This window comes from Grus americana, chromosome 8 (genome assembly GCF_028858705.1).
Source record: "Grus americana isolate bGruAme1 chromosome 8, bGruAme1.mat, whole genome shotgun sequence".
NCBI classification, from domain to species: domain Eukaryota; kingdom Metazoa; phylum Chordata; class Aves; order Gruiformes; family Gruidae; genus Grus; species Grus americana.
Genome location: NC_072859.1, coordinates 17,840,465 through 17,862,751, shown reverse-complemented (window position 1 = coordinate 17,862,751; position 22,287 = coordinate 17,840,465). Strand labels below are relative to the sequence as shown.

Below are 22,287 nucleotides of genomic sequence, written 5' to 3'. Positions count from 1 at the left end.
TTCCAGTTTTCACATTTTTTGAAAACAAACACATAAAAGAAGCAGCATTATCTTAATTACATTTTAGATTTTAATTCTCCTTCCTAGGAGATGCTCAGTTCACCAACTACCAGAGATCTTCATAGGAATATTAAGGCTGCTCAACGCTTTCTCGGGATGAAAGCAGAACCTCGTGGGATCAGACTCTTGCACATCTTTCCGTATCTAGAAAGAAGATCCTGGGATTTTCCATTAAAGCTGAAACCATGTCAAAGCAAATGCAACTTTCAAAACCCCCATGGAGTAGTTACTAGAATGATGAAAAGGAAACAACAAAAAAAAAATCAGTGTAAAGGGGAAATCTGTTCCCAAAGTTTAGGGCTCAGCAGGGGTTTACTAATTGCAGACAGGTAATTGTCCACTCATTAATCTACCAACATCTTAGACTCAACATAACACTCGTTTGATCTGAACAAAATAAGGTAGCAGAGGCTTTTCCAGGGATTCTGTTTCAAGTTGGATTCAATTTAGTGGAAGAAGAGTAGGGGAGAATTAAAGCATATCTATGCAACTGCAGCTATAGTTTCCACTGGAATTGATGACTCAGTAACGCAACCTGTTGTGATTTATTATCTCCACGTCACTAACACCAGTAGTCTGCCAAAATCCACTGCCTGCTTCTGTAAACTTCCACTAGCTAAACCCCCTGTTTACTGAAGCAAGCAAAGAAGGGAAGGAGTTGTGACCATACAGAAGGGAAAAGACCATCAAGGATGCCTGTTCCAGGCCCTTCAGCCTCCTGCAAGATGGGTCTGGGAACACACCACAACCACTAACTACCAGAATGTTGCTTCTTTCCTTACTCTCGCAGCCTGGTTTAACTTAAAGCCCAAGTCTTCCTACCAGCCTCCTTTGCTCTGAAAGTGATGGGTCTGGACTCCTAGAGGGACCGTGAGAAGAACGAGTACTTGGGATCAGTCAGTGGCAGCAACAAGACAGACCAGCATCAGATCCAAGAAGCAGCAGCATCCAGACCTGGCCCATCCGCACTTTCAATGTCAAGTTTTGGTTGGAGCGGTGACCCATGAAGATAGGATGAAACTCAAAGAAACAGCAAGCAATAAAGCCTGAGTTTTGAAAGATGGCTTAAATCACTTGGGACAGGAGAAGATCTAGCATGAACTATGCAATACTCTTAGCAAACCAGGCTCCAAAAAAGCACAGGACTTCAACATCCTAGGAGAGGAGAAACTAAGGCACATTGATCCACCTTGCTTCCTCTGAAATTTACTGGCAAGTTAGTATTTTTGAAATATTTCTGCCCAAACCAAAGTGCTTACAGTAAAAGCAGAGGACACCTACGTATCATAAAATTTCCCTATTTTGGGACATCACACTACCGCATATAGACTTTTTTTTACTATACACTGCATATTTGCTTCATGCACTGTATCTTGCCTCCTAAGCCAAAAATATCACTTCTCTTCTGTAATGCCTTCATGAAGCAAGCTTTGAATTAAAAAAACCCCAAACCCTAGATATTTAAAGATGTCTTACTAGGGTTACTGTACTCTTAAATTCCCTTTACTGTAGGTGGACAATACATGTTTGAAAGTGATGCACTTACCACCCTGTCATTTTCTGCCATCCGTACTTCTGACAAAATCCTTCCACTCTATTGCCAAGAATGTAAGAACCACCACCATACGTAGCCTGAGGTCCCCCTGATATTTCTGGGAGTAAATCAGTTATGCAGGCTTTATAAAAGCAGGATTTTGCAGGGGATGGAATCAGGCCACAGACAAAGTCACTAGGGAAATTTACTATTGTGAAAAGTATAATAGGAGTTACTGTTTACTAAACACTGCTTTTAATTAGACACTTAATGTTATTTTCACATTCTTTCAAAAGGCAAGGAAATGGTGTGGGGAGGGGAAGGGGGAATATGAAGTCTGCCAAGTGGAAAAGGGCAACTACAGGATTATTTCCAGCTCCTCAGAAGAAGAATGATGAAGATTTACAAAAAAACCAAATCCAGGATTCTATAGAAATGTAAACGTCCTTTTAAATTCCTCTTCACACTGTTACACAACACTGAAAATCTACTGCTTTTACTTTGAATAGTGAAAGGTCACTGTTTATACCAAATTTATCACTAGTCATGCGTTTCCTATCCTTTCTCACTCTTCTCCTAGCAGAGTACTCTGTTCACATCTGGGTCTGTTTAACCAGTGATTGGAAATTTAGCCTCCTGATTTCCCGTTAAATACTAGGCACAGGAAAACAAATAGCACTTGTTTTTCAGTGAGTTTTGTCAGTCATCCAAAATCTAGTGCAAACCATAGAACAGCCTGTGGTTTGGTGGCAGAGACCCAAAATATGTAAACCATATTTTCATGAAGTGAAAGGAATAAACCAGCTATTGGCTGAAGTAATAAGAACATGGTTTTTTTTCTTCTTAGAAATACAGAAATGACTAATAATTAAACTCTTCATTCTATCACTTACTCTTCTTTAGAGCTTTTCTATTTTCTTTTCAAATCTCAAGCCAAGAGCATGTGATCTGGTTTTTTATTTATCATTACTGCTGTTGCTTCCTCTATTTCACTAACTTAACACACACATTCAGTCCTGTTAAAGGGGTTCTTGTGACTAAGGTTATTTGCTTGCATAAGTGCTTTCTCATCAATAACTCTCACTCATTCAGCTGCCTCAATAACAACCTCAGAAAGAGCTGAAGCATCACATTTTAAATCAAATATTATGTAAAATCACATATGCAGATATTTAAGGGGTTTTCAGATCTATTCTAACAGTGATTTCTGCCAGGAAATCACAAAGGATTGAGTCCATTCTTTCATTGATTTAATTCTCCCTACTTTCACTTGCCCAGTAAACAGATTCCTAGGCTATAAAAGCAATTGAAAAAGCTACCAATTCTAAAGAAAAAAATCACTTCTGAGTAGCACCTATAAAACCCTCTTTCTGGGCAGTTCCATAAAATTTCTGGTTTTCTGCCAAACCACATTTGCAATAAACTGCTTTTAGGGAAGGAGAGAAATGACGACTTGATAGAAAGGGAGGAAATTATTTTGTTATAAGAAAACTTAAAAGTGGGATGGTAGGAGAGGTCTGGTAAGGTTTTTCTGCGAGACTGACCTGTAACAGGATCACAGATAAAAGCATTTTCTACAGGTGTTGCCGAGCTTACATAAAATTGTGATCTGTCATAATCTAACCAGCCTAATCACCAGTGAAGATGTCCTTCAACTTCCTCTCCCACTCCACCTTTCTGATATAATTTTGGCATTTATGTCCTGCTGAGGAAAAATAAATATTTAGCACAGATGCTAAGTATTCTCCTTGCTGAACTGAGCAGACCTTCCCACCCATGCACTGCTCCTCTGAGTGATGAAGGGGCTGATGGTCCAGCCCAGGAACGTTTGGATCAAAAATGCCCATTCCCAAACTGTTGCATTTTTGTGACATGTAACAATATCTAATCAGACTAATATGACTAGCTACATCAGTAATCAAAGTGGTGATTTTCGTCTACTTAGGTCAGGCAGAGTTCATGCATTTCAGGTATTTTTGGATTGAAAGGCCATGATACTTAGGTATATTTATTTTTAAGACGATGAGAGTAAACTCAAGACTGACTTTACTAAAATCACAATAATTTTCCCAGCACCACCTACTTAACCCATCAAGATATATACAACTCATGTAGAGTCTGAAAATAATCCTGTCTGTGCCAAATGTATTGTTAACACCACACTATGTAGTCACCATATATTCACTTTTCTCTAACACGCACAGAAATTTATGTCAGATTTTTATCAAGATGCTAAATTTTTTTCTTAAGACTATTCACTAGTGTTCTCTCTGGTTTATAGATGGGGGAAGATGCCCCGAGAAGCAAAATGACAATACAATAAGACAACAGACTAGTAAAGAACAACTCCCTCTAGCACCCATGCACCGTCTCAGATGGCTTCCTCCAAAGTACTGGCACTCCATAAGCATCACCGTGCTTCCATTCACTGCTATGGGTTTGGAAAAAAAAGTCTTCAAAACAAGACATTAGAAAAACCCCTTATGTTAACAGAACACCACCTTTGGTTTGGTTGGGGCATGCTATTTAATTTTAATGATAATTTATTCCACTGTGAGGTTTAGCTACCAGTAGACATTTTGCGAAAGTGAAACTGTAAGCTGCCTCCATGAAGATAAAGCCATGTGCTGAGTGAAGCTATGTGCATCATGTGATAAAAATAAGTGCAAAATTACATGTATACACCAAATTTGCATTTTTATACTAAAAAAATGTATATCAAGAAGGTTCCCTCTATAATATAACCATACACCCAAAGGCTAGATTTTCTCCCCCATTCATTTTAAACTTCAGCCTAATGGAGGACCAGGCCCAAGGCAAAAATCCATGCTTGAACTATATGATAGGAACTTTAACTCCAGCCCAACTCAGTAGTACTGTATTTTCCTGGTCTTTTGGATATGTGCCGACATGAGCTTTCAATCTTTTAATCCTTTCCTTTAAATAAAGGAATCTGTGGCAGCTTAGCTTTAGTGGAAACTCAAACAGTGAATTCACCGAGTGAAGGTGGCAAACCATCTTCCTAATGGAGACACTGAAAACACACAGCCCTGACTCTACCCTCTGCTCCAACACAAACTCATTTAAGCTCAGTTTACATTAGTTTATCCACCTGTAGAGTGGTACCAACAGCACCTTACAGAGTGCTCTGACTCATTATCTGCTCATATCCTGGATTTACCTTCTTTGTTAGAAAAAACCTTGGGTCTTCTAACACAATTAATTTGTATTTATTTACTCAAACACACTTCCCTGTAAGTTTAAGAACTTTATTATGATGCTTTACATGGAAAAATAATAGCTAGTAATAAAAAGAAATAAACAGCTAGGACTTCACTAATGGTTACATGATCCTTTAACTACAAACTTTGACCTGGCTCTAGGGGTATTGTCTTTATCAGCAATAAGTCCCAGAAGTTGCCATTTAAACTTCTTTACTTACCTTTCTAACCAGGGATCAATCAATGAAACAGTGCAATTCATACTTTACATACAGTATAGTAATAAAAGTGTGAATGAATGTGTTGTCTGAAAAATTTGAAGGAGAGACTGGAAAGCCAATGATTATCCTGCCCAAGGCTTCCATAGAGACAGACACAATAGTTATGACATTCCTATGGTATGTGTGACACAGATTTCTGTTTTGAGCATAGAATTCATGGGCATTAAAAAAGTTTTTTTTAAAGGGTTTTTTTTTTTTAAATTTGAAGTCTTTTATGATTCAAAATACTCCGTTTTCTGGCTTGGCTATACATTTAAGGAGAATGAACAAGACAGAGCAGCAGAAGTACATGGATAAGTCAAGTATTTTCAAACAAGGGCAAGGAAGCAAGCTCTGCACTTTGCATCCCTTGGAGCTGCTATTTGCACTCCTAGGCTCCAATCCTCTCTGGGCCAGAGGCAGTCCCAGGGATTGCAACCTGGCACGGCCCAATGCAGATAAACAGCTCTGCTGCAAAACTAGAGCCCCTCAACTTCTTTGTGGCATATTGCACAGGTGCTGCTAGGACTTCCTCAGCATTTCCCATGTTTTCTGTGCTGTGGGATTCTGTGCTCTTTTTTTCAGAAAGCTTTTGGGAAAATAATGCATTTGTCTTTGTGAGCTGAGTGGAACTGTGGAAAAGCAACGGATGATCACCACAGTTTAAGTTGTTCAGCCTGTAACCTCATGGCCTATGATCCCAAGCCACACTAGCTGCTGAGAAACTGGTACATGACAAGTGGAAAGGCTGATGAGCCCCTGATAACAGACTGAAGTTAGCTTATGTTTGCAGCAAAAATATTGCCTTAGAGAACAGAGAATGAAGTTCTGGAGCGAGAGAGACTGCAAGGACTAAACTCGGAGAGGTAACGGTGGATCAGTACCCTGGCGTTTTTTGTTCTGCAATCTCATTCTTCAAGCTTGTTATAGAAAAGAAAAATATAAACCTTAACGTGGTAGAAGGGAGAATATTTAAGTTACATGACACTTGAGGAGATCCAAAATTGTTACAGAGAGCTATTCAGATGTTTAAACATGATTAGGGATGGGTCAACATTGAGAGCCAGTTCACTCCTTGCAATAGAAAGGCAAGCTCTCATATCTGCATGGCTTATTGCCAGCAGTGTTATCCCAGCCCCACAGGTGCACATGAGGAGGACGGTGTGAGGCACCGCACCTTTCAGCCCTTACCATGACCAGCAGAGCCTAAGAGGCTGGAGTACAGAGAGGAGGTGTTTGAGTCCCACCAACAGAGAACCAAACCTGTAGCGCCTACCAGGAGCTCCTCCTCACCTGAGAGACAGCCCACCCCTTTCTGCAGCACCAGTGCCCAGGTTTACTGCAGCAGTGTCTGAGGTCAGACAACTTCTTGTTTGGCACAAATTGTGACTGCTGCTGCTCACATTTTCAGGCCTGTTTTTGTAACCAGGAGAGCCTGAAACACTTTTTTGAAGCAAACACTTCGCTAATCGTACAGTTTTGGCAGCCAACGCCTTCAGCACATTCCTATTGTTCCTATGCCTTAATGCAGCCTGCTGAAGCCCTGCTGAGCCAAGCCAAGCAAGCCCAGCACGATCACAGTCTGAACACAAGCGCAGTCTTGTGGAGCGGAAACGGATGGCTCTCAGCAGAGCACCTCTTTGCTTCCAGAGGCAAGGCGAGGGGAGAGGAAGAGCCTTGAGGAGGAGGAGGAAGAGAAGGGAACAGAGCGCTGAACACAAACTACCTGATATGGAATGAGAGTGATTATGTAACAATTGTAAGAGGAGATCAAAACTAAAACTCAAAGTAGGTCCAAGACTTGATTAACTGATGAAAGGTGCTGTTTCTTTTGGCCAGGAGAGGAATGAAGAATCTTATCACAGCATTGTTCATCTTGTTCCTCAGCCATTTTCTGAGCAGATCTGAACTGTAGTGGTTGCAGTAAGGACATATACCAGGAATGGTCAACAAGAAGATAACAGTTAAGAGTCTCTAACACAGTTATGAGAAAACTTGAGATTGTGAATACCTTAGAATACAAACAAGCCGATGTTCTTTGCACCATTCAGTAACACATTGCACTGGAAACAGGATGGAGTCCTTCAAAGTTCAAAATATAAAGGGTACTCCTACTCTTATACCCTCATGACAGTAAAAAGAAAGACAATCCTAGAAAACTTTTGGTGTCCAGCAAGTGATAGGACTCTCAATGCACTTAATGGTGTCTCCACCATATCAGGTCAACTGAGAGAGCAGTGCCCCTTCCCAGAGTGCTAATACTGCAGCACTGCCCGTCTTCTGCACCTGCTGATGCAGACATAGTGACACCATTAAGTTCCCATCTGGTACTGCAGAAGAGTCTTGCCTACCGATGTCAGCTGTACTGGAGGAGCAAAATTAAACCCTATAAGGATACAACTAAAAAGAATCAAGTTTAGTTCTGCAATTAGAATTGAATATAGTAAAAACTGCAACTTTAATAAAGACGACTCATGATTAGACATGATGTCACGCATTAAAAATTTAATCCAAACAACTTGTCTGTTTCACTACAAATAGCAAACTTGAATGTCCTGGCAAACTGTAAGGACATGATTTACAAATACTAGGTAATATTTGGATCCTACATTATAAGCAGTGCTCCAGTCTTTCTGAGAAATAAAAATGACTTCATTCTGGGCTTAGCTCAGTCATTTCGATAGACCAAGCTTCATTAGAGACATAAACTGTAACTGTACATATTGAGGTCAATACATACAGATTTTTGTTTTGGTCACAGACCACACAACTAGCGTCCACTCATAGTATTTCCCGTTGCTTTGAGGTTTTTTGCATTGTGGTACTATTAACCGTCTAATCAGGACTGGCAATCTGTTATGCCCTCCCAATTTTTTGAACTGGAATGGCTGTTAGTGTTAACAACTACACGATACGCAGATTCTGAAAAAGCAATTTTGGTTTCTTTTCCTTGAATTCATATAACAAGTAATTGGGTACTTTTTCCAAACTGCTTTGCCCTGCCACCTAACTGTTCCCCAGAGCCCTACACTGAAACTTGACCTCCTGTTAACTTGGGTTTTTTTAATGTATGTTTAAAAACTTACAAATGAATGCCATTAACTCTACGTCTTGTGTGACAAGTAGCTATGATATAGAGCAGGCCAGAGGACTGTGTATACTTACAAAGAAAACTCTTCGGATTCCAGGTGCCAGTCTTTCTGTTTTCAGCTTCCAGACCAGAGGCAAAGGAGAGTTGAGAAGAAACACCAGAGGCTTCTGGTGAATATGCACTGATGAAATTGGATTCAAATGTAACGTGACCTACAGAGAAACACAGAAATACATGAATACTCCCTTATAAGTTGCAAAACAAAAGTGGAATTTGAAACAATGAATCAAAGGTCATTTTTATATATATTATGGCTTCCAGCATTCAGACCTCTTGACCAAAGATTATAGACTAATCCACTTCCAAAAAACTCAGTCAACAGAGCACACATAACAAAGAATGAAATAGTTAACATTTGTGCTCTATGCTTGCAAAGCACTGCTAAAGTGTTTAAAAAAACCTTGGCAAATGCTGATGAAAAATAGCTTATGCAAAAGGTCAAACCACTAAGCTGAGAGTTGGAGAACAAGCAGATAAAAAGAATTGCAAAGCAAATCCTGATTTCTGGTTTCTAGATGGTAACCTACAAAGCTAGCTTAGAGTACAAACCTCATCTGCTGATGCTATTAGGGCATAAATCTAACCTGCAAAACATAAAACTAAACAAACAAAAACCAGGAGGAACAAATCCAGAAACACAAGCGAGCACTACACTAATTTATGGAAGGAATTCCAACAGAAATTTTAACACACACTGGAGAAAGAAAATGCCCGTCTTCAAGGACTAGAAGGATCCATGGGGGAAGTGATCCCAGGAAAGTGAACATCACAGAAGCGAGGCAACCTGTTAGAAGCAATTTTTAAGCAACCAGTTTGTGGTCACTGGAAGCCTGTCCTGCCCAGCTCCTCGTGTCCCAGTGCTGCCCTTCCCGAAAGGGGCCAATGAGGGGCAAAACTCTAACCAAATGCATGACACAGAACAGCCTGACAGTTTTTAGCATATAACAACTTGCAGTTGAAATCATAGTGGCTTTGCAGTATCTAATAAGCTTTTTAAGCAGTCAGCATTTGGCTTGATAGTTCATCCTGCTTTACAGGAAATAAGCTTTAGTGTGCAATCGAGGGATGATATATCACACAGCCTAAGCAGGCAAAATGATACCTCACAACAGTGGGTGGCAAGTGGATTCCCCGACAGAGAACCACAACTCTTTCTAGAAAAGGTATAGAGGGAACAAACATGAACACAACCACCAATTTCAGTGGTGGCACACAGAAACTAGCATACAGGTAATTCAGAATTAATTTTGTCTCCTGATAGAGAATTTGAAAGGAAATCTGAGACATGGAAGCCACTACATATAGTTTATTGCATTATTCTTATATAGTGGTAAGCATCAGTTAGTTTACCATTAAGGTAAATGCAGATTCATCTGGCAGACTAACTAGATGAAAGCTAGAGACCAAACTGAATATTAGGTACCATTACTGTTGAAAATCTTTCCAAAAGAAAAAGTTAGCTTTCTTTTTCATTATTATTTTTTTATTTTCTCACACCCCCTCTCCCAAGTGAAAAGTTCACCATCACTGCAAAGTGAAAGTCAAACCTAGGCCTCAAGTCTGACAGACACCTGAAGGACAGCAGAAAGACCTTTTTCTGCTACTTAAGAACTTGCAAAAAAGCTAGCCCACAACCGGCTGTGTTACCATGCCAATCGGTAAGCAGATGCTTACATGCAGAATTTACTAGATTCTTAAAACCCACTGAATGAACATGTCTCAAGTCCCCACAGGGAAATAAATGTCAAATCCCATAAGCACACCTCTGGGGGCACTGAGGACATCCCTATCTTCATCTTTGTTACGCTTGATTAAAACTTGTTGGAAAACTGATATTAAGGGAGTAATTCCATATTTGTGCTAAAACCAAACTGCTTTAAAGAACGAGCATCTCTTCTCTTCAGCAGCCGGGGCAGTGCTGGCTCTGCCTGCAGGGAGGCTGGGTACCGCCACCATCTTCCACCCAACGGCAGCCACTGTCCTCACCGCTTGGCCTCTCCTGGCGGGAGGCCTCATTGTATTTATACATTTCCAAAAGAAAACTTCCAGGGACCACGTTTCTCCCCATTTTCTGCCTCAAAAGAACAAAATACCATTTTCGGAAACAGCAAGGTGTTAGCGCTCTGAATGCTAACAGGATGACAGAGATTTCAAATACCAAACAGTCATAATCTTAGCTATAAAAACTGCTTTACAGTATCAGGCCACAGAGCCAAAATAATTCTGTTAGCTGAAAATAAGGAAGAAGATGAAATTATTTGTTTTACAAGGCTCCTACCTTGTTGTTCTGTCTAGAAACGGAGAGACGAAAGTGGAAGGAAAAGGTGTTCAGAACTGTTATTAAATTCACGGCTATTAAAAAGCTTTCATTAATTCTTACGGTTTTTCAGCTGTAATCACAGCTAATTAGTATAGCTGTTGAAACTATTAAATATAATTACCTTGTTCTGGGGTTATGTTTTCTTACAAAACAATAAAAATACTGTAATCTAAGTTTACCAAAGTAGCCCAGTTATATCTTTTGCGGTCCTGATCTGGCAAATATGAGTTCAAATTTTATTGTGATATTTTTTCAGCTCCAAATGGCATAAAGTGCATTCAATTTTAAACTCCCTAAACTTCAAAGTGTCAAAGAGAAAATCTACTACACTAAATGGAGTAAATATTAAACATGTCCACTCTTATACGCATCCATAGCCACATTTTTACCCAATGATAACTGGTTTCTTCTGATCCTAAAGGAAGTAAAGACTAACATATGTATTGATGAAATGAGCTATAATATAGGTTTATGTACTTAAATAACCAAGAACAGAAAACCAGTAACAATCCTCTCACACTGGCCAACGGGGGCACTGAGCTAGGCTTTGCACCCTGGTTGTGTTTTTATTAGAATGTCAAGTCAATGTAAAGAAGAGGTTCCCATTAGAAGTGTTAAAAATTTTTGCTATTTAAAACCTCTGATATTTATTAAAACCAGAAATGATACAAGAAATACAACACAGTCTGAAAACTTCATCTCAGAAACAGCTAGACCAAGTCCTCTGGGTAACAAGGAAACAGAGGAGTATCTCTGTTTCAACTGATCTCAGACAAGTTTGTTCAAAGCCAACTTCTATCAGACAAGACAGATGTTTTAGACTTCATGAAGATTTCTGCCCGTTGGTTTGGTCACATGAGAGAGCATACAGAGCAATCATACTACCTTAGTGAGAAAATCAGAGCCTGCAACTGGATCTACCATCAGATTTCATAGTTGCTATTCCTTTTGGCTTTGGAAATTAAATATGTATGTAATATACACATATATGATTATTTCCACACATGCATGGAAATAATCAACAAAGTTTGAGCTGTATTCAGAAGTGGCGATACATCTATCCATGCCTTTGGCAGGAACTGTAAAATAAGTTATATCATATAATGGAATTTTCCTACATTTCTGCCTGAAAAGTGCAGACTGGCCCTTAAGAAAAGCTGCAGGACTTTAACACAAAATCAATTATTTTTTCCTAAGTAAATTAAGTGTTCCTGTGAAAATTTTCAGAATAAATGTAATTTTGCATTACTGCACTCCTCAGTTTGCTCATGAGTAAGACGGTAACAAAACACATAGCGTGGAATCCATATTCCTACTCCTAAACCTGAGAAAGAATATAGTTAACGTGAACAGGCTTCTGCAGCACCCTCTGTCACTATATTCCTTGGCATACATATTCCCTGTCACTATACGTCTTGGCATAAGAGAGTCCTCAGCACCAACTCGGTTTTTCCAGACTAAAAAAAACCCCAGAGCTGCTCAAAAACTGCTCAGGACCATCTTGCTCATCATATTTTTCATAATCCATTTTTGCCTCAGAGCTAGCACTGATGAGGAGCAGCTGGGTAGCCTAGCCTGAATGTGACCATTCTCACTGAGAAGTCCTACAGAATTAACAAGCTCCTTGGAGTGTAACTATTTCCCCCTTTAATGTTTATGATCGCCCCCATCACTGTCTGTACTTGATACACAATAGTGGTATCTATTATGCAAGGCTTTTTCTTGGTCCTTTTTTTCAAGCAAAGACTTTCAGGTGAACTGCTGGGGAGTTACTAGCATTCAAGACCTTTTTCCCAACAACCTAGCTGCCAAGCACATGGGTTTTGCCTTGCATCACAGCAGTCAGCAGGCTATCACACAGAAATTTCAGCCCAGGTAAGGTAGGCATGGTCAAAACAGCTCACCAGAGAGGAGAGGTGTGTTTCTGTGTGCAATGTAGCAGTTTGAACTGCAGAGTCCAAGAGCCTGGACTTCGACTATGTACCAGAGGTACCCAAATGCCTCTTCTACTCCAGCTTCAAAGACTGAAAGGCTTAACAGGACTCTAAGGTGTTATGAGCTCATGACTTTGACACAAACACAATTCCATTGCTTCAGCTGTACCAGCACCTCCAGTGTGATGCCATCCCCCTCTCTAGCTCTGCCTTGTTAAGCTTTCTGCTGTCACATCCATGCTCCCACCTTCTAACTAAGCCCCTTTGCTAACTTCTGGCATGGCTGCCTCCATCCACAGCACTGCAGTAGAAGATCCTCATCCCTACTGTCTACAGCAATACCTCTCATCAAAAAGTAATTTCTGCCTGAGTGCCCCCACTGTGGCTCTAGTTAAACCATGTATTGGCTCAATCCTAAGTGGTGCTCCTCTTCTCCCGGCTACCCTTCTGTCTCATTGTAGCTCATGAGCTCAAGGCACATCCTTTCTCAAATGTCTAGACAGTTCATAGCACCTTCTAAACACTCCAGAAATTAATAGGAAGGTACTGAATCACTTTAAACCACCAAATAGAATGTTTCTAATTAATAGCAGAAGAGCTAACTAGAAGTTCCCTTTTTGTATTTTCACTGGCAGAATCCATATTATTAAATATTTATGTGAAACACTGCCCAGAAATCCCATCAGAAACTAGTCCTACATGTATTTAGCACTGTACAACTAGATATGAAGACATGGTGTGCAATTCTGAACACGTTGAACTGTGGTAAAATTCTTTTTTTTTCCAAAATATCCACATAAGTTTGTTTTGTTTTTTTTTAAATGAGGTATCTAAAAAGAGATACTCTCCATCCATTCTTATAGGTTCAAACAAGCTTATAAAATACACACGTTGTACTTCTCAGCAACATACTAGCTCAAAGTCTTTTGCATCTCAAATGTCTCTATGAGCAGTTTGGTCAAACAATACCAAAATAAAATTAAATGAGAATCATTAAATGGACTAAAGCACTTTTAGATCATTTAGTCTATTGAACAAGCAGCTGCTATTGCTCCGCCCATGTTATTTTTAAAATATATTGAAGGACAGCACATTAACCAAGCAGACAGCAGCACACCAACAGTACAGGAAAAGGAGTTAATGTAGTCCAATACACCCCTCGCTCCCAGTGAAGGGCTCACTTGATCACTGAGCTGCTGCGTAGCCAGCATTTTCATTGTGCAATCAATAGTTAGGCCAGACCTTCTGGACACATGTGTCAGCAATGGTCCTCTCAGTAAGGCTCAGCTTCAGCAGCTGTTTGTCAGAGCAAGCTGCTTTTCCAGACTCATGTCTGCCCTTTGTGGCCTCCTTTGGCACATACTCCTCCAAATAATACATGACTAATTTGTGAGGAATACGACAACTTGGTCATAGGTGAAAATTAAGGATTAAAGCTATTCCAAAAGTCTCACAATAAAACCTACAAATTCGTTTTTAAAAAACATACAACTGTGACTAGAACATGAACCACAGAGATGTTCTGTCATTTTTGCTAGAATGAATCTTACAATGTATGTTACAAAAACCATAAAGAAATAAAATAAAGACTTTAAAAAGACATCCTGTTTCAAGGGTGCCATGTCTATCAAACTAAGGCTGGCATTACGTGGCTAGCTATACTTGCATGTGTTCACCCTTGCCACTACCGCTTGCAGACTCTGCAGAGTTCCTTTAAGGTCTCTCGCAGCAGCAAGGTTAAGGCGGCTGCAGAGGCTTCTCTGTCCCCCGAGATCACAGTTTCATGGAAGGCTGAGTATCACCACAGAAACCAACTACAAAAACAGTCTACGGGCTCCTGCCCCATTACTCTGGTAAAGCAATTTGTACTACGTGAAAGGCAAGGGCACAAATCCTGAAAACTGATCAAAGTAAACACTGCTGTTAAAGTACTATTTTGTTTTGCTGACTTCAAGGCATCAAATCGCAGACTCTGTGTTTTGTTCTAAAAAGATGAAAGTCAAGTGCCAAGGATTTGTAAGGTTGAATTAACTATTCCAGTGTGAAGGCCTCAAGATAAAGTCATAGTACATTTTCCAAAACAGCCATTACGAATTTGTGCTAATAAACCAGGACAAAATAGGTTATGTTGTATTGAATTACGCTGCCTGGACTAGGACAGCTGTTCTCTAAGAGAGAGGTAAAAAAATAATTTTAACTCTCAGATCATATAAACACATTTTCTGACTTACAAATGATGTACTAAAGATGGATTTGTGACATCTTAACTCATTACTCAGCTGCAAAGATTAAGTTAATTAGTACGAAGCAGGAAAAATTTAGAACATAAATTTAAAAATTTATACCTATCACTGCCCTCTATAAGTGTTTTCACTCTTTTTGTTAATAGATAGAACTTATCTTATTCTGGTATTGCAACAGTCAAAGAAACTAACATGAAGAAACTTGTCTTTACAGTTCGTTAGTGTCTATTATCCAACATAAGAAGTTTAGAATTTCTACTGAAATTCACTTGAACAATATAATGCCAATACATTGTCTGTAAAAGAACCCACTCAAGAATTAATCCATAAATCCATCTCAAGTGGTAGGATTTAGTACTGCATCACTTTTTTGAAAAGTGTTTATCAATTGCCTTGGGAAGGATCTCCAGACCAATTTTTTCTTTTTAAAATGAAAGTAAAGGTGTATTCTTTAGGCAGGGATTATGAATTCAAAATGGAACACTTTTTTTTTTTTCCTTTGCATTTTTGCTATGCTCTTTGAATATTGTGTTACAGATTTGATATCAAGCCAGCTATAGTGGATTGCAATGTCCAGCTTTCAGGAGCCAACAGTTTCCAAGAGAGAGTTTGCTAATTTTTCCAAGAAATGCAAAATATGTTCACATGGTGTTACTGCTTGAAGGTAATTTTGCTCAAAGGGTTACGTATTTGCACTCTTAAAAGCAAGCACCTATAAACACGTGAGACCCCACCACTTCCCTTCCGGGAAGGTTCTCCAATGCAGACTCTTTTATTTGTATAGGGCAAGCACCTATTTTGTTGAAAACTCACCCCAGCAATGAGACAGAGGATCTTCAGGACAGCATCAGAGAAATAAATATCCCCAGGAAAATGCCACTAAAAACAAGCACTCATACCCACACACAGTTACTTTTTCCCCTGCAGAACTCAAAGCTATGCCATCCTGGCAGCCCTTGCCAGAGACACACCACACTTTCTTCTCTCTGCCAGCCCAGCGCTGAAGGATGTTGCTGAGGCAGGGCACTGCCTTGTGGAAGAGACCAGGGGGCTGCGATGGCTGAGGCACACGTGGGGAGGGAAAGCCCCTGTCTTTCTTTCACTCAGTCCTCGGGAAAAGGTCTGACTGCCTGGTAGCTGTGGTAGCATTTACCAGGTGTATGGAGGACCGATGTTTATTTCCATGGCTCAGGTAACATGCTAAACTAATTCTAAAATCAACCTTTTGATTATTTCTTCCTAAATATATGGTTGCAAATGGATTGGTATTGCCTGGACCTTCTCACCCACACTCTCCAGAGACTCAGATTGACTAAACAGCAGTAATAGCTCAACTGTGAAAATCATGGGAAAGATTCACCCCTGGCATAACTCCACTGAAGCTACTGGTATTAAGCCAGAGACTGATGTGCTCCCATACATTGCTTTATAAAAAAAGAATACTATTGCACAATCTGCTGACCGTTATGATCTACTACTCAGACTGGAAAACTGGGCTGCATCGAAACGAAGGCAAGAGAACAGAAAGGTTGATAAGGACTACCCAACTATGATCTACAGCCCATTGCACACTCTTCATTAAGAGGTACTGTCAGAAACCTTTGACCAAAAGGTGTTTGAAATCTCCCTTTTTTTTTTTTTTTTTCCTATTTGTCCTGCAACACGGGCTAAAAGTCAGGGTGTGCTGTGCTAAACAGACAGTTCCCTCCCCAAAGAGCTTACAAATCAAGATGTTCAAGTACTGCAGCACGTGTGCTTCCCAACATCCACTAACAAACTATTTTGAAGTATATACGATGTTCCCAGAAGGCCACTTTAACATGAAGATGCATTATTAATGATTCAGGGGAGAAATGGCAGCCGTGATGTGTGTGTTCAAGGGGAGAACAAAGCAAGACAGCAAAGCTCCCTTCACCCTCAGTGAGGATGGACCATCACCCCTGCACTTGGCACCTGTTAGGCTCAGAGCAAAGCAACACACTCAAATAGACATACCGTCTTTAACAAAGATCTAAGGTTTAGTCTCAGAACCAGCTTGAAAACTGATCTGCCCATCCACTGACACAGTAGTTGCATCTGACAGCCTGATGAAAGAGAGTCCGTTAGAACAAAAGCCTAGGAGCTTGCAGTATATTCAAATATTATCTGTAGTTCTCCCTCCAGTCTCATTTCTGGTACCTTTCTAGCCGTAAATATTAAAGGACCAAGCTGAGGATCTGTGTAATAGGATGGAATTACAGCACGTTTAGATCTCCTCATATGGATTCGTAATTCAGCTGCTCCAGACAACAGACTAAAAAAAACAAATTACAAGTAAAATTTAGCACTAAACTATTATCAAATACATCAGGTGTAAGATGAGTACAGTATAGTACAGCGGCATGCTGTATGGCACTAAACATACTGCTCAGTACCTGGCAGCACTGTCATTTGTATCTGGTTCATAACATGTTTTACTGCACTGGTGATACTTTCTCCTCAAAAGTGTAAGAGTAGGCAACTGACCCAGCAAGTTTTTACTGGAAATGCAGTGGCTGAAGTGCCCGTTCAGAAAGCACCACAGCACGTTGGAAAGTTGTGACACAAGGAGATGTTAGAAAATCGTGCTTCTAACTTCATGAAAATGTTGGACTGTTTCTGCCCACAGCTCAGTCACATAATTTATCTTCAGACAAAAATGTAGCCAGTTAATTTCTAATGTTCCAAAGTTGTTGTTTTAAGCTGGAGGTGCCAAATGCAATCATGTAATGTTAGATGCTAATTATTTATGCAAATATGCAAGTAATAAAAAAATTAGGACCAAAGCTATTCCTGATACAAATAACTTGGCAAACAGGCAGGCCAGTTATTGAAGTCCTTTTTGCACTAGAAAGCGGTATTACTTTCACAGTGCAAGAACAATAAATGCGAAAAAACCTGAGGCTTTATACAAGGACAGCTATTTCAGAACTCAAAGGGTAATAACTGTATTAGTGTAAGTCATACTTACACTGATAGAGCTACTTCTGTGACAATTATCTTAAAAGTATAACCCAGTTTAATGATAAATTTTATGTAGAGATCATCCACACATGTAAACTACCTACTTCAGCTTCATTTACCTGAATAATACAAGATCCAGCTTTCCCTGTGCATATATATTTCATTTCATTTTTTGTCTTCAGTGTTATCTCATGCATTATATAGTTTGGAGAACCAGAGTTCTCCTGAAAAATAAGACTTTTCGAAAAGTTCGTCTCAACTGCAAAACACCATGCAGATGTAACATAGCACATGGTGTCATAAGAACATCATGGCAAAACTGGAAGCTGAATAGAGAATTTCCAAATCTCAGGGTAAATCCTGAACAGATGAACACCCTACTTTCCACTCTTTCAAAAGCTGCATGTGGGGAAGGGGAAGAGGCTGAGACAACGAGGCTTTACAAAGCAAGAAAAATTACAAACAAACACAAAATAGATGACGGAAAGACTGCAGGACAAAGGGTTATGCCATTTGAAATCCTCCACATATAAAACAATTTGCTCCTCAAAGGTTTTGCAGCCAGACCACACATAGATCCAGATGACTGGAAAAAAGAGACATCATTCTACAGGTGTCTTTCAGAGAGGCACAGTCACATAGGGAAGTGTAAAACGTGGAGTTCACATTTTTATTGGACATGATGTACTAAATTCTTGCTTTCCAAGCCAGGGTAAAGAACAGCGTGTGTGCATGAGTCATAAAAAACTGAAAACCTAAGCACCAGCACCAGATTTCGGAAACAGCTTTGTTTACGTTATTGTCAGTAATCCACTAGCCTCAGTACGAGTTGGTGCAAGTGTGTGTCATACGCTCGCAAATGGTATTAGAAATTAAATACAAAGGAAACTGCTTTCAGAAGATTAAAAGTAACTGTAACCAATACATTGTCTCTCTACTGTCCTGGGTCAGGTCTTAATTCTTCCCAATTTTATTTTTTGATGTTTCAAAATGGGAAAATCAGAACTTTTACTCTCTGTACAAGTAAAACAGTATTTTGGGAATATTTCAAAGAATGAATTTACGATACTGACTACATGGAAAAAACCCAAAACCACCAAAGCCCTAAGGAACCAGATTTTCTATTTAATCAGGCCTACCCATATAAGTAAGACTACTCACATCTGTATACACTTGCAGAATCAAAGCCCTGAAAACTGACAAAACCCTCCAGAAGACATTACTAAGGCTGTCATGCAAGTATTTCCTCGCACAACGATGCCGTTCCATGTACTTATCTGCACTATCTTGCTGATTCTTGCTTGACAACAGATCTACTGAAGAAAATACTGGCTTGCTTTCAAGTTAACAGTGTAAGAACGGACTCCTTCTGTGCAGTATTTTTCCATGTAGCTTCAAGTGCATTTTCAGTGTCCAGTTTACCTTACTGCAAGCACCACTTGAAACCCAGTTATTGGAGGAAAGAAGGCATGTTCCAATGGTCTATTCTGAAATGATACCTACAAAGCAAGTGCCACTGTGCTTCTCTGCAAAACTAATGTCATACAGAGCCACATTTCCCAACAGGCCTCAAAACTTCACTTATGTATTCACATACACTAGTGGATCGCGTCCGTGCAGAAGAAATGAAGACTCCGCTTCCTTGGGTGATGACAGAAGAGCGAGTCAGACTTCAACCAGTCATCAGGGTTAAAGAATGCCTGTTATCTCTGGAAAGGTGACAGATTTTAATACTTTTCCCTCACCGATGAGATCTGGGTCATCACCAAATATTACCTTTCATCTAGAGACACTGACTACTGCCACCATCACGTTTATCACATATGGCATGAGCTCCAATCATAACAACATATTTCTGTATTATAAATTGACAGAGCAATTGTTGAAGAGACACTATCAGCTATAAATTACCTATAATTCCTTCAAATTTTTTCAAGTAGTTTAAGTATCAGATATTTGTACCTCACGGTGGTGCTATTTTCGCATCTTCTCCTTTAAATAACAAGTTTCACTACTGTAGAAGTATTCTGTTTATGTCTCACAGGGAAAACAAGAGACTCTTTGACATGGTTTAGCTGCCACAAACACATACTTGAGTATATGGTAAGTGTTATCAAAAGCATGATCTACACAAAAAAGCCCCAAAACAATTAAAATCTTTGTTGCTCTTCTCATATCTTGCCATTGCATTTTTCAGCTGAAACAGGAGCGTGGCTGTCAGGCACAGCAAGCTCCACACAATTTATGTTGGAAATTTTCCCCGATGCTGGGAGGTTGGAGGAGAATGATTTCATTAATGCCAGCTTTTGGTTCAAACAGACACTCCAGAGAACAACATAAACACGACCGCTCGTGACAAGTGTTGCTCCAACATCTCACATACACACACGAGCCCAAAGCTAGACTAGAACCTGCCCATCGAGTTCGTGATATAAATGGACTCCTGGAAATGTCATCACTTCCTTAATTATCTTTTCTTGGAGAAAGTAACTATAGACAAAGCAGTAATTTATAAATACTCCAAGGCATGTCAGATAGAAGCTCTGAGGAGGGAACTGGAGACCAAGAACATGAATCATAGTATATGATCAAAATCAAAACACAGGCATCTGCCTGAAAGAACGTGTGAGCACATGTGCACAGTGTGCTTACACACACACGAGCGACAGAGGGAGAGGAAGAAGAGTCCATCTAGTAAAGACCGCAGCAGCCCCATTCTGTCTGCAATCCTGCAACAGCACATCAGTATACCTGCGGGCACTCGCAGAAGAAGAAAACAAGAGTCCAATTTTCAGCTTCCAACAGGTCATTTTAAATAACAGTCAGCAAAACCGAAAAATTTGAGCGATCAGAAAAGTCATTCTGACATTTTTCCTTTTGAACCCTTTAGCCTTCTGTGGTGGGCCTTGGCATGGCTTCAGACGCTGTTCCACGCAGCTCTCTGAAACTGAGAGCAGGTCTCACTTTCTGCGTACAGCAAACAGTCCCGTTTCTAAAAACGGAAAATACCGAGGGTTTGCACAGCACTTTCCAAGTCATGAGAAGCCACTGCTGCCTCTTTAAGGTTAAGACACACATCAAGCCATGCTCCTGCAGGACAGCAGGCTCTGCACAAACAGGCTCTTCTGGCCGACACATGACTTCCTCTGGCAGCTCTGGTGGGCAGAACTTGAAACGATTGCCAAATCCAATGACCAGCAAATCCTGAGCTGGCTGAAAACAACCCACAAAGACTGCAGTCCAGAGCAAACAAGATGAAAAAGCCACATTAAAAAAGGCAAGATTTTATGCAAGCGCAGATGCTTCAAAGTGCTAACAAAGAGAAGAAAGGGAAGAGGGTTGTGAGGGCTCTTTAAGGAATGGAGGCTAGGGTGGCTGTTGGTTTGTTTATTTTTTAAAGATATGGCAATGCAGTGTCCATCAATCAAGGCAATTAAGTCATCAGTGTCACTTTAGTGTATTAGCTGCATGGGAGTTGCAGCTTTCAGTAGACACAGCATCATCTGAGAAAGGCGCTGAACAATTACATTTTCTGTGGAGCTCGCTGTCAGTATCTTTAAGGCTTTATAAGGTCTATCATATGCTTCACTTCTGATTTAGCCCAGTGCTTCGGCAGCCCGGAGAGGGCTCTTGGGCAGGGCTGTGGGGAAGGGAATAACAGCAGCCTGTGAAACCACCCTGGTGAGCCAGTGAAGCTACCACAGGCTGCGGGCAAGCTTTGGAAGATACCCAGAATCAAGAGATGCATGTGATGAGGGACTACTGTTTTCCAAGCAACGAACCCAGGGAGTTCCTAGAGTACGCCTGCCACGGTGTCGCTCATGACTTGACTCTGAGACCTCACTAGTACAGAGCACTGGTGGAAGCAGTAATTCATCTGGGCTTCTCATTCTAGATCTTCTGATGTGGGCCTCTTCCCTCACTCTTACAAGTGGTATGCAAAACACCATGAAAGAAGATTGTGATAAAAAGCAAGAGTCAACCTTAAGCCTGACAAGAGAGGTTTGCAGGTGGCCAAACTCATTTTCCACTGGCACTCTGCAGGTTCTAGTTGGACTGATAACTTTGTCTCTGCATGACTTTGTGAGCCACAAATCATCAAGGAACAAGCAGTAACAGGGTAACAGTGATCCTGTTGATCTTGATGGGCTCAGCACAACATGAGAGCTGGCCTGCACATATGAGGTTGAAGCCAAACAAGAGTTGTGGAAAACTTGAGTATTATGCACCCACCCAGATCTAGAGACAGTATCTTAAAATGTCCACAGTGGCCCATAAAAACATGCAGTACAAAAGTAAATACCATTTCTTGGTAACGTAGGACCAGGAAAGATCTACAGCTCCACTGAAACCCAGACAGCCAGGAAGCCTGTGTGAGCAAAGTGTAGTCTGTGTGTCACACCAAAACTGCGAAGTCAAACACCTTCCCAATGGCAAAAGCCCCTTCCCAAACTGCTCTGGTCTGTCAACTCCAATACCAAACGGCTGGTTACAGGACTTAGGGTGTGAGATCCCAAGTGACAAAGACAATCTTTACTGAAAGATAAAGATCAACATCGGTTGACTCCTGAAGCTGGATGAG

The 22,287-nt window shown here is 40.4% G+C and overlaps 1 protein-coding gene across 2 annotated transcripts in view; it reads right to left on the bottom strand.

Moving 5' to 3' along the window:
• The window catches only part of TGFBR3 (transforming growth factor beta receptor 3), a 121,621-nt gene that overhangs the window by 44,303 nt on the left and 55,031 nt on the right, over positions 1–22,287 (bottom strand). For both annotated transcript variants that reach the window (XM_054833218.1, XM_054833217.1), the window contains exon 4: positions 8,241–8,378. In XM_054833218.1, coding sequence (XP_054689193.1) covers positions 8,241–8,378 — 138 coding nt within the window. The remainder of the gene's footprint in view (positions 1–8,240; positions 8,379–22,287) is intronic.